Source organism: Polypterus senegalus, chromosome 2 (assembly GCF_016835505.1).
Source record: "Polypterus senegalus isolate Bchr_013 chromosome 2, ASM1683550v1, whole genome shotgun sequence".
Lineage (NCBI taxonomy): Eukaryota > Metazoa > Chordata > Cladistia > Polypteriformes > Polypteridae > Polypterus > Polypterus senegalus.
Genome location: NC_053155.1, coordinates 72957123 through 72970732, shown reverse-complemented (window position 1 = coordinate 72970732; position 13610 = coordinate 72957123). Strand labels below are relative to the sequence as shown.

Genomic DNA, 13610 nt, shown 5'->3' with positions numbered 1-13610 from the left:
ATGTGATACTGCAATACATTATAATTGGAGCTGGAAAAAACTATGAAAAAGCTCAAATTAAAAACTGGGTATTTAGGGTTTTTTTCTTTCTTTGTTTTATTTTTGTTTATGTTCCTCATTGTTGCCCTGGTATATCTTGTTGGTAAAGCATTCCAGATCTTTGTTGTGTTTCAGCAAAATGCCACTTTACCACTTTTATACTTAACTTTGTTTATGAATAATAAACAAATTAGCAATAGAGGATGTAACATTATTACTAGGAAGATAAGGGGACAGACTTTAAATACAATATATGATTAAATGTATTTTAAAATTAGTTCCAAAGAACATAAGTAACTAGTGTAACAATGCTGAGACCTGTAAGATGTGCTCAGATGGTCTTTTTCTTGGTTGATATTCTTGCTGCTGCATTTTGAACTAGCTGCAGTCATTTTTTTTCTTATTTTTAGATAGCCCTGTTAGGTGAGCATTACAGTAATCTAGTCCGATAAAAACAGTGTTAAATAATTTTTCAGCATCTAGAGATGTAATAAGAGGTCTGACTTCTGCAGTATTTTTAAATGAAAAAAAAAAACTCAGTTTTATAGTTAACATGTGATTTGAAATTTAGATTTGAATTCATCTGTACACCCAAGTTATTTACTTCAGGCTTGAGTCTGGTTATCAAGTTGGCTTCTAAGGTCCTCATTTTTACATTTCCTCCAGCAAAATCTTTATTCCTTGTTTAAGTTGGTGAAATTATTAGTGAATCATTCTGTAATTCTAGTAAGACAATTTATAGAAGAGCTGCAAGTGTCTGGGTCATCAGATGCTATAGATAAGTAAACGTGTCACCTTGTAATTCAAAATTATTTGGCCTAAAAGGAGCAGGTAGATTGAGGTCTGGGGTGTTAAATCCTGTGCTCATGTCTAAGAGAGCAAGTACAAAGATGTTGTTAGTGTCAGCATTATCATAAAAGTTATTAACTACCTTGACCAACACAGTTGCTGTATTATGATTTGGTTTTAAACCTGACTGGAATTTAGGAAAGTTTTTATTATAAAGTAGTCATTCAACTGCTGAAAACTAACCTTTATTAGAATTTTATTTAAAAAACACAGGTTAGAGATTAGTCTGAAGTTGTCAAAGACCGAAGAGTCCGTTATTTTTCTTAAGTGTTTAACTACTGCAGGCTTTAAAGAATCCTGTAGAACACCGGAATCTTATTAGTTAACTTTTTCTAGTACAGTAAATTAGCACTTCAGAAACTTCTTTTAAAAAGCCTGTTGGGGACTAGGTAGAGGATACTGGGGGACAATTTTGATTGAGTAACTATTCTACGAAGTTCACTTAAACCTGTTTTAGTAAAGATTTGGTATTCACTATAATAACAACATTTATTTATATAGCACATTTTCATACAGATTATGTAGCTCAAAGTGTTTTACAAGATGAAGAAAGGAAAAAGAAAAGAAAAAAATACAGAAATAAAATTAAGCAGTACTAATTAAAAAAGAATAAAGTAAGCTCCGATGGCCAGAGAGGGCAGAAAAAAAAAAAAAAAAACAGTGGGATGGAGGAAAAAAAACAATCTGCAGGCGTTCCAAGGCCACGAGTCTGCTCAGCCCCCACTAAGCATTCTGCCTGACATAAATTATCTCAATCAGTCCTCGTGCTTCATGTGAAAGAATTAGACGATGATGGTCATGTGGACCTCTAGCCTTTAATCTGTCAATGTATGGACACTTATTTAATATTTTAATATTAAATGTACAAAAAATTACCAGTACACTTACAATCTGGTGGTTGGGGAGGCCATGAACTATGTGTCAGTTCAACCTGGTGTTCCACTGAATAGTAGAGTATATGGTGGTGTTATAATGCTGGAATAGTTGAACATTGTTGACACCATATGGTGCACCTAGTCCTGTACAAGGGCCTCCTGTTGTTTCTGTTATTAGAAAGCCAATGTCACATTATGGAACTTCTCGTCGTTGGGTATGTCAGACATGCTGACTGCAGTTTCTAATCTTGTCACCAGACCTTGTCAGTTTACACAACTGAAAATCATTGGGCATGTCCCATTTAGCAACTAAATTTGCGCTCACCCCTATTTAACATCTAATAACGTGCTGCCTGATGGAGCTGGTGCGTCACGAAGGGTGAACAGGTATTGAGAGTTCAGCCACAATCTGGCTCTTTTATATATTTTTTTTCATTCTGTTGTGGTACATAAAATATGAGACATCAGACAGACGAGCATCTATTTTTGAAGTTCAAAAACACCCATGTTCCTCCTTCCTCATTGCTACATTATATGACACAAAATTATATGTACAAAAATGAGTACCAGAACTCATTTGAGAATTGTGTGATTTGTTATTATAATTAATAATTTTAACTGTTTTGGGCAAATTAACTGTTTGAATGTATTTTGGAAATGATTAATGGGATTTTCTCTCTCAACTTTTAGATCCAAAGTAGCATCCAACCACATGCCATAATCATCTTGCCTAATACAGATGGAATAGAGTTATTGGTATGTTATGAGGATGAAGGTGTCTATGTGAACACATATGGCAGGATCACAAAAGATGTGGTTCTACAGTGGGGAGAAATGCCTACATCAGTTGGTATGCAAAAGTTTTTTTTTCTTTACTGAAGATTGGAAAGCTGCATGAGCAACTAAAGCTAAAAATGTAAAATAGTCTGATGCAAGTTCTGTAGTTGTATCAGCACTCCATGATATTTTTAAAAGTTGTTTTGTTCATTTTGAAATATTTTTGGCTGACAGGTGATTTACCTCTGTGCTAGGCTTGGCTTGACTTGGCATTTTGTCTGATAATGAGTAATTAACTGCTGGATAAAGACATTTTTCTCTACTCCATGACAGCTTTGTGTTAACATACTGACTACTCCTGGATATTTTACACATTTCTTGGATGGTCTTTCTTATTTTGACACATTTTTAATATAAGTATTTTTATAATTTCATAATTAGCATGTAACCATCCATTGTGTGACAGAAATAAAACCAGAAAATATTTATGTACATTAAAGTTGACCTTTTTTGTTTGTTCTGTATTCAAAAAAGAAATTAAGGATTTTTTTTGGGCCATACCTTTAAATGTTCAACTCTTCTCTGGTGTTTTCATTTTATTTCACTTTTTTGTGGTGAGTTTTCTGTTAACTGCATCTGAATACTGATAGTTTACAATGAGCAGAGCTGACACATATACAAATTAACTGAATGCTAAAGGCCAGCAGCAACTTTAGTGTTAATCCACACGTGGACTTATTAGCAAATAATGAGTAGGATATAGCGGGCTTTATAATGGATGGATGGATGACTTAAATAACACGAAGATTAAAAAATTAACAAAATATTCAACAGAACATTGAAAAGGATGAATTCATCCCTGTTTAATACACACAAATTCTTATGTAACCCAGTTATAATTTTTGGATTTGTACAAGAAAATATAGAAATTAGGAAATAACAGCTTGCTTAATTACTGTAGAAGTCTAATTAAAAGTAGAAATTGGTTGTGACAAAAACCTGCAGTAGCAGTAGAGTGCCAGTTTAATTGCCAAATTGTGCATTTTCACACCCAGTTGGGCTATTTTCAATTCTGTTGTGTGTGGGGAAAAATGGTTTGGGTAGAACACTTCAATTTTGGGTTATTTTTTTTGACATTACACACAATTTTGTAAAGACAAAGTCTGTTTGTATTTCCACTCCGTTTTACTTATGAAACCATTGCTTTCTTTTTTTCACCTCTAACAATGAAATGTTACACCAACCCCCAGTTTAAAACATGTCAGTTTCACTGATAGTTACAGTTCATTCAGCCGTTGACTTTTGCAGTCACCAGTACTCATTTTTAGTTATCAATGAAACTTGACATTGCAATAGGGAGCACCCAATTATAATTGATAAAACAGTGGCGTAAAATGGAATGCACTAGTGGGAAAACTGCAATACAGAAAGTATTTTTACAGTAACTCTGTGATTGTCAAATATGGAGAAAAACTAAAATTATTTTGAAAAAATAAACAAACGTATGTATAAGAAGGTATTTGACTTAAACCAATTGCTTATTCTCTTTGAGGCAATATAAGAGTTAAAGCCTTTGGCATAGTTGGCAATTAACACTTTCTTATATGGGTTAATTTTATAATAAAACATTTGAATGTTACACTTGCGCATTTGGTATCATGTTTTTATAAAGATATGGTCCCTTTTGTGGGGGTAAAATATTCTATCATGTTTGTAATTGCGTTGCATAAGTGTAGTGGTGTCTTAACATTCTGTTAAGGAAAAAAAAAGTTACAGGTTATTTCCAAGGTGAAAAGAAGGTTAATAGACAACATTTTGGTGACAGACATAATAAAGGCTGTGCAGTCTTCTTTCCTTTGCAGGTGCACGCTGATGCAGCCCCTCCCTATTGTTACATTCTTTCATATGAAAGAAAAGATTGCCATACACATAAGTAAATATGACAACACATTGCGTTAAAGGAATCAGTTTAAAGGCTTTGCTCTGTAGGTTGTACACTCTGACAGATCTCAACTGTTCAGAAAAATACCTTTAAAATTGAACTACTTAACTGTGCCTCCTCCTTCAAATTAAGTACCAGTTAACCAATCAGAGAAGTGATATCCATGGATGTTTGCAGCTTGAGTGGGGAGATTGGTTGGGTGGCAATTTCCTTACTCAAAATGCACTAACCAATATTGGGCTAGATTTTGTAGGATTGAGCGGGACTGTAGCATGCCTTTCAACCCTGGTGTCGGGACTAAATTTGAAAATATCAAATTACAGTATTACTTAAAAATTTGTTACATACAATATTTAGTCAGAGTATTTTTTGTTGCTCATAATTCTGTTTTGTGTTGTTTTGAGTATTGTAAACTTTGCTTTCCTACTGTTTTGGAGTCAAGTTTTCAGAGAGAAACAACATGTTCATATCCTTGGACTCATACTGATTGTGAAGTAGCAGGTAGCAGATGGAATCATAACTTTTAATTTATGATTGAAATGAACTGTTTAAAATTCCTTATTTGTAATGGATAAGGCATATTAAACTAGATATTGCAATGAAACCTCATCATTTGGGTGTATCCTGAAGCTATCAAAAAGTGGTGGTCTGTTTAATTATACCCTGCAGATTGACTTTGCAGTTGGTAACTAACTTCCCCCTAATGTTGCTGTGTTTCATCGGCATCTCATCTAAAGTTAATTTCTGTTGCAGAGTAGATTTAGGTACCCATAAACATTTAGGAATGATTTGCAATTTGTAACTTTTGCCCAACAGGAAAATGCGTTGCTAGTAGAGTATAGACTGAAGATCATATATTTATCTAATAAAAACTACAGAGTACAAATTGGTAGTAGTTACATATGTGAAAGTAAAGTGCATTGCCAGGCACTATAAAGTATCTAAGTATGGGTTCATGCAATGTGATAAATACCAATGCGGTGCACTTGAGTGAAATTGATTTCAATATATAGATATATAATACCGATCTCCATGCCATTTGAGTGCTTATATTTGAATACCAACGGTTAAGTGTTCAAAAGATGTATGTGTCCTTTCATTTCAGCTTTGAAATAAGCGTGCTGAATTTATTTAATCCCTTTGCACATCATAGTTTCTCTCCTGTTCCATTCTGCTAGTCATTATTGTTATACTTATCTCCCATTCCATCTGTTTGTAAAAAGGATGATTTGTCTGTACTGGAATGAATATTACATGAGTGTACTGCCATTTTTTTCTCCACTTTTTTCTTTTGGTTTCTCATTTAGAAATAATTACTGTGCATCAAGTGTTTTCCCCCCTAATATTTTAATTTGTTTTTTGCAGCCTACATCCGTTCCAATCAGATTATGGGCTGGGGTGAAAAAGCAATTGAAATCCGCTCAGTGGAAACAGGACATTTGGATGGTGTATTCATGCATAAACGGGCACAAAGATTAAAGTTTCTTTGTGAAAGAAATGACAAGGTAGGAATATCTTTAGGGCTGTCTTTTCCTTGTCCATAACACATTAACCAGATATTTAATATAAATCAAAACTAAAAATGTTTTAACTTAATTTACATTGTGTTGGATTTTATTACCTTTATATTAGAAAAACAAACTTGTTGTTCAAGATGACAAAATAGAAGTTAAATTAGATATTCCCCTTAATTTTTCCACATCTGATTCATAGATGTAGTTTCACTGCACTGAATGTGTTAAAATCGGCTAAATAACCTAATAGTGAGTATCATGGTGACTTTTTTAGATTTTGTTTTTGTATAAAATTTGAAATGGTTCCATTTTTCTTCAAAAATTCCTAAACTACTACCATGTTATTGTTTTCCTTAGTTCAGTAAGCAGTCATGATTTGTTGAATAATTTTATTCTGAGTCAATATAATTGCCAGCAATAATCATTTGGTATTTTTGCAATTTATGTACTATATTTACTATATTTATATTCATTTCCTGTTTCCTTCATGAGAACAATGCATTAAGTACCGTAAGACCAGGTTCTAGAAACACACATACCCACCTAAACTCATCTGTAACAGAGATGATTTCAACATCAGTTGGCTGAAACTGTTCAAGTTCAATAAATAGATAAAAATAAAGTTAATTGTTCCTGAAAAATTAAGTTATGTTAATTATGTGATTACTATTAATTGTCACGATTTTGCATGAAATTTTGCAGTAAATGCATTTGAAAACTAGTTGCCTGTTATTTAAATGCATTACCAAAAACACAATGTTTAATTAGACAAATAAGGACTGATTTAGCTTCAGCGTTTTGCTGTGAGCATTGGTGTTCCAGATGCCAAATTATAGCCTGTACCATTCAGAAGCCATTCGCAAAGGCATATATTTCAAAAAACATTACATCCACATTTATTTTAACATAATTATGCAGATTCCTACTTCTTGCACTCAATGCATTATATGTTATTTATGACTACATTATTTAAAAAAAGAATTACCACAGATTGCAAAGTACTATGTTGAAACATCATTCTACTGTAGATATACAAGAAAGTATGTCAGCCTTCATTAGTAGGTAAATCATTCTAGAGTTTGGGTGTGCTATTGCTAACATCTCGTAATTGGTTTGATATATTTTTAGAATTTTATGAACATTTTTTTGTATTAATTTATTTAGCAGACACCTTTATCCAAGGCAACTTACAAGGCAATTTAAATACTTAACAAATATTTGAGTGTATGTTGTTTACTGATTATCAGTTTGAACAGCTTATCAGATGTTACTTACACCAGTCAATGGCAAATGTATTGGTATCTCTGACAGCTTTTTTGTGAAGAAACTGAAAACTCTAGAAGAATTCCATACAGAATCCACAAAGGTGGCATTTAGTTTACAGAATTCATCTGCAGGCTTTCCTTTTCAAGAAATCATCCACCGCTATCAACAATAACAATCCTTCCTCTCTCCAACTCCAACCACCCCAACCAGATGATTAGCCAGTAGTTTAAAAAGTGAGGAGGTTAACTGCCTTATTATGCAGTCTGTTCTGGACACTATTCCAGTGAGTTTGGTTTGAATTATTTGGAGGTTGCTGTTTGGGGCAAGCAGAGTTTTTGTTGGACCGTACAACTGAAATTTTGAATGCACTGAGATGAGCAAAATACAATTCCATCATGCCCCACCCAATCATTAAGATAAGGCGTTTCTTTGGATTTCTTTATTACAAATGACAACATAGTGTTAAAAAAAAAAAAAGTGTGAAGTTCAAATCACGCTCCCTAGATAAGCCACTAATAAAATGAAGGCAATCAGACATCCCCAGATTATTCAAATACTGTAGTTTCATATATTGGCTTCAATTTAGCTATCTCAACTTAGTGTTATTAAAGTGTTTGTTCACTTTAGCACAGATGCCATTGATGGTGTCAGTAACATTGCTTGACTGGTTTTGACATCAGATTAAGTTGTTAGAATTTTGCAAACAATATATTAATGCTGTTATGCAAGATATTCCCAATTGTGTTTGAAAAGAAGACACTTTTGGTTAGAACTCAACAGTTAATTATGTAAAACACAGGCTGTCTACAAACAATGGGAGAAGAAGGCGTTTGTGATTGCAACAAAAGTATAACAATGATGCAAAAGCAATTCGCTGGGCTAATATTCCAGGACTTTGTCCACACTATGAGTGCTGCTATAGATGAGAGAAAAACTTTACATGTGGCTATAGTCGCTATGAAACAAATTGCTTTACACTTTAAATTACTAGGGTAGAGATATTTCCACAGCATGCTGTTTATATACTTAATATCAAAGTTCAATATTGAAATGCAAATGCATCACAGTGAAAGAAGCATTCACAAAATGAGGCATGAAAAATATCCAGTGCCTATTAAAGGATATAATCAACTTGGAAGCAATTATATACTTAAACAGAATAATTACATTATTTCTTAACTCCATCTTGTGAAAATATTGCATTTTGTTTCTGGATGCAGGACTTAAGAAACATTATCAGACTTGCTTTTGATTTCAATAGTTATGCAAATCTCATCAGATTAAGCCATTTGTATTTCTTCTGTAAGTTTTCCCAGAAGAGTATAGAATCATGTAATTTAAACATTTAGCTGTAGTTTTCTGTAATTCCATCAGCTTCTCTTTTCCTCATGTGTAATGTTGGTGAATGCTTTTGAACTCTACAGATATTTTTCTGTTTTTGGTCCTGCAGGTTAATTTCATAAAATCACTGTGATTGCACCTTTTCTTGTTAAAAAGCTCTTGTTCATGTTCTCTCTTGCTTATGTATTTTTCATTTTCAAAGACTATAAATCATTTATTGGTAAATATTATCCCAGAGTGTTTTTAGCATTTGGGTTGCAATCCGTGGCAAATTAGACACTACTGAATACATAAATAGTAATTTAGCTTAAAAATAAAAGCTTTTATAGTTTTTTTTTCTTTATAAATTCATATGTTTAGGTTACTTAAAAAAAATAGACAAACCTGTTAGAAATTTGACAAATTTAAGATCAATAATTGAAAAACATTTTTTTTTTTCCACTTGTTAGTTGGTGTTAGTTCTAAAGTCTGGTGCATTTTGTCATGTTGAAAAATTCTAAATAAAGCCTGACTCTTCAGTATTTATTAAACATTTAGTTTTTGTCTTCAAAGACTTTGATATATTATGCCTTTTTGTCTCATTTCAGGTCTTCTTTGCCTCAGTCCGTTCCGGTGGATCCAGCCAGGTTTATTTCATGACTCTTGGCCGAAGCTCCCTTCTTAGCTGGTAAACGAGAGAAACAGCCACAGTTACCAGATGAAACAAGACAAACAGAATCTTTAAGATCTGAATAAAATAATCATTGAACTAATCTACAACTGGAGAACGACCTGCACTGAGGCCATTAATTCTCGAAAGCTGTTATCGGCTTTTTAGATAATGACAGCTGAGGAATTAAAATCTGTGGTGTCTTTGGTGCTGTTAAAATGTGGCAGTCAGACACCAGAAACACTGTGGCTCTGACCTGACAGTAAGCAACACTTCATCTCAGTTATAGAATCCTTAAGCTTCAGGCAACTCTGCTTGTCAAAATGAAAATGAGCCCTATCTTCAGTCACGTAGTAGGATAAACACTGAGTGTGCAAGTGCGAGCAGGGCAGCGAAGCTGTTACGAGGCAGATTGGAAAAATCTTAAAAGTGTTAATGTTTGGTAGTGGCTATAGAAGAGAGATAAAGGTTTTAGTAAGTTTTTAATCTGTGATTAAAAAAACATTGGGGGGCAAAAATGACGATTTTCCTGTAGAGAGAATGGGACTTGGAGATGTATTTGTTTACTTTCTGTGTACCAGGAATCTTCTGAAAGCAAGGAAGTCATTGTTCACTTACTCTTTGTGTTAGGCCTGGATTGGGTTCACATCATGCAGGGTTAAGACATTAAACTTTTTAAATGTTTGAAGTTTTTTTCCTTCTTAGAAGTGCAACAACATGTATTTTTTTTATTATTATAATTGTTGTTGTTATATATAACAAATATTGCACTTTGAAAATTCCCAGATTACAGCTGATTTTTTTCTTGTTTTTGTGCCTACCTCATTGTTGAAATGCAGGAATTAATGGAGGTGGAAATATTGTGTATGTTAAAAAAGTAAATAAAAAATAAATTTCTGACTCTTAAACATACATTAACCAAAATATTTGATAATGTTTGACTGTTATAAAGGAACTGGCACAGTCAGACAGATGGACCATTGTAATGGTGATGACCCAAAGGCAATGATAACAACAAGGAAGCATGTAACAGCAGAAAGTTGTACCTGAAGTATGTGTAGCTAAAAATGGAGAGGATGACTTTGTTTATCTTAAGGAAGGAAAAAAAAAAACACAGAATTTTGTAGCAAACAGTTAATTCTGCTAAGCTTCTGAACCATGGGTAGTGGAGTATAAACTCTGTGTGGTTATATTTTACTTTTACGTTTTTTTAATAATGAATGCAATGCACTAAATTTCTCAAGAATGTAGAAAATTACTGTTTCTCAGTAAATAGCATTAAATTTCCCCATTTTTGGATGCAAAAATACCAATCCTGATGCTTAATTGTTTTTCTTTGTAATAGAGCTTAAACAGGCTTTGTTTTACAAAGTGGTTTGACATTTATAATGCTCAACAGTTACATGTCGTTTTGTCTGATTACTTGAAAGACCAGAAGTGTATGATACATTGATAAAATTACAATACACAGTGGTATTGCATTCTTACACCGTAGTTTCCTTTTTTGGGTACTGTGTTGACAGCTGCCTTAAGCTGTTCATTCTGTGAACAGAATCTCAGTGTTTCTATAGGGCTTAGTCTTCAGTAAATTGAATTATTCTCTGAATCAGCATGACATCGTAGGGCTTTTTGAGGCTTTGTATTTGTTTAACATGTTAAAAATGGTAGGTCATATTTAAAGTAAACATTTTAGAGATTATCTATGACTTGTTAACCACCTTGTTAAATTAACTATATCTAGCGTTTGAAATGCTGTAGAGAACATTGTTTTACAAGGCATTATTCTAACGACGGAAGAATTTACCCTGCCCCATCAATGCCCAGGAGACCCTCTGATTTATAGTTCATTTTTTTTCATCCTCCCCACCCCAAAATTATAATAAATAAATAAATTAAATAAATAGAACTGACAATGGCTTACTTAAATAGGTGCTGGTGAACTCCAGGTTGCAGTACCTGCATATTTGTTTTATTTATTTATTTAACTTGAGCACTGAAGACATAAGCTGTTTTGCTTATAACTTGCAAATGCTTTAATTTTTTAAGGGAGCCAAGAAGTTTTTAATATTAAAAAAGGGACGTACTTGTCAAAGACCTGAAAACAATAACAGATTTTTTTAAGACACTGCACTTGTATTCACTACAAATCAAAATCATTTTCTTAAAATGAAAACAGTTGTTGATGAGGTCTTTATGGTAACTAGAGTCCCCAAGGACTGAGTCTGTCTCAGACTTCTGATGGTCTTTCTTCATGTTATTAACTTTGTTAATTAAGGCTGTTCTGACATAAGTGAATTTACCATTAGCAGATAGCTTTGAAATTTTAAAACAGAAAGCATTTTTCCCCAGCAGAGTCTGACTAGCAGGTTTCATCTGAAAGCGATGTGCAGAGGTGGCAATGATACAAGCTTAACAGTATTACAAAACCACTACGTAAAAAATAACTGAAGAACTCTTTCAGCATTGTTACCTTAAAGTTCTAGATTTAGTTAAGATGCTTAAGGATAGTTAAATTTTATTTCTGTATTTTACGTAACCCTTATTATATGACTGCAGTGTTTTTAATCTTATGCACATGTTACGTTGAGAAATGTTTACAAAAAACAATGTTTTGTTTCACTAATGTGCATCACTTATTTATGGTTTATTTGAAAGCAAGTTTTTTGTGTTTTTTAAGCTTGTTTTGTATTATAAATACACTTTTTTTTGTGACTCATAACCCCTAAACTCTGCTGATTATTTTTATTTTTTTAAGGGTGATGCAGAAATAATGCAAATGGTGAATTTCAATTAATAACTAATTCTTTAGCTGCAGAGCCAACAAATCACAGGCAAAATGTTTTCATTATTTGTTTCTGCCATGCTATCTAACTTATGTCCTATGTGTATTATGAAAATTCTTGTATTTTCTTGAAGGTCAATTTTTTCTTGAATAAAATAAAGTAATAAATGTTGTTTGATTTCCTTACATATGCATTTGTATGCATGCATTTGATATCTAGAGAAATTCCACCTCCTCCCCACTTTGACCTAAGTCCACCCTGCCTCTTTAACGTGTCTGTATGTCGTAGGTTTACATAAAAGTAATATGCCAAGTAAAAGCCATGTTTGCTCCTTTAAAATAGCATGAAACCCACTGGAATGCCAAGAAGCAAGGAATTAGGTTAAAGTAAAAAGTAAGTGCATGTTGTGTAATTTTAACAACTTAATTGAAACTTGAAGCTGCTAACACTCAGTGATCAAATGTAAACTTGCTGATAAGTTATGAATTTGTAATTAGTTGTTCATGCACGAGTAGGGGGACCCAATGTTGCATATTTCTCAAGCAGTATTTCAGACACAGTTTTGGTGTATCAGCAGTTTCCAAAACAAAAAAAAAAAAAAGCTTTATCTGTTTTATATTTTTAGACTTACTAGTGAACTTTGTCAGACCCAATCCTAATAAAATCATGCAAATGAAAACCAAGTTAAAGATAAGGAGCTGTTGATATTTCTTATGTTTTCTAAATAGATCCTTCTTTCAGTTCCTGAAGAAGTTACAATGTATTTCATTACTTATGGTGAGTGACTCCTATAGAGCAAGCTGAACATGGGCTTGTAGGGACCATGCAAGGTAAGAATGAAATAATTGTGTTATTGGGGGAAAAAAAAATATATAAGCATGAAATATACAGAATATCACAAATTATAAGAAAATAAAATAAATTTAAAAATAAGCAAGCCAAAGAAAACACCACAGAAATATTTAGGGAACTCATTTATGTATCACATTGTGTAAAAATGTTCATTGACCTTTTCTTTGAGAGAAGTGTCTTAATGCCATCATATTTACAGACCCTTGAAATTGTCACATGGAGTTGTCCAAGAGGAAAAAAAATGTGCAAATCCAAAGAAAAGCCTGATTGTTGAATGTTTGTTCTTGAGCTTTATTAATGGCCATTACAAAGGCAGGGCAAACTAGAGATTGCTGCCTTTTAATTTTAAAAGGGATTGGTTGGTCTTCAATAGAGAGAAACAAAAGATGTCTCACCATTGAAAGATCCAGTGATGCCACGTTTTGAAGGAGATTCGCTCTCACATACCTGGTGCCATCGACTATTCCTGTGTTTCCATTAAGGTTTCCAAGAACCATGGTGATTGTTCCTTTTTTTTTTTTTTTTTTTATATATATATATAAAGAGTAACCTTGTGAGATGGCAGTTCTGAAGGTATCAAAGAGTTAGTGAATTCAACTGTGAAGTTAAGTTGACCATTTCCATCTTCAGAAGTAATACTAACTGTACTATAGTACATCCTTTCTTGCCCCTTCCTAAGCTTGCATATGATGTTCATGTTAATGTCAAAGCATGCCTTCGAGC

The 13610-nt window shown here is 33.1% G+C and overlaps 1 protein-coding gene across 11 annotated transcripts in view; it reads left to right on the top strand.

Annotated features, from left to right (window-relative positions):
- The window catches only part of LOC120523032 (mitogen-activated protein kinase kinase kinase kinase 4), a 222068-nt gene extending 209856 nt beyond the window's left edge, over nt 1-12212 (top strand). For all 11 annotated transcript variants that reach the window (XM_039743964.1, XM_039743970.1, XM_039743965.1 and 8 more), the window contains 3 exons: nt 2454-2613; nt 5848-5987; nt 9191-12212. In XM_039743964.1, coding sequence (XP_039599898.1) covers nt 2454-2613; nt 5848-5987; nt 9191-9274 — 384 coding nt within the window. In that variant the 3' untranslated portion in view covers nt 9275-12212. The remainder of the gene's footprint in view (nt 1-2453; nt 2614-5847; nt 5988-9190) is intronic.
- The last annotated feature ends 1398 nt before the right edge of the window (nt 12213-13610 follow it).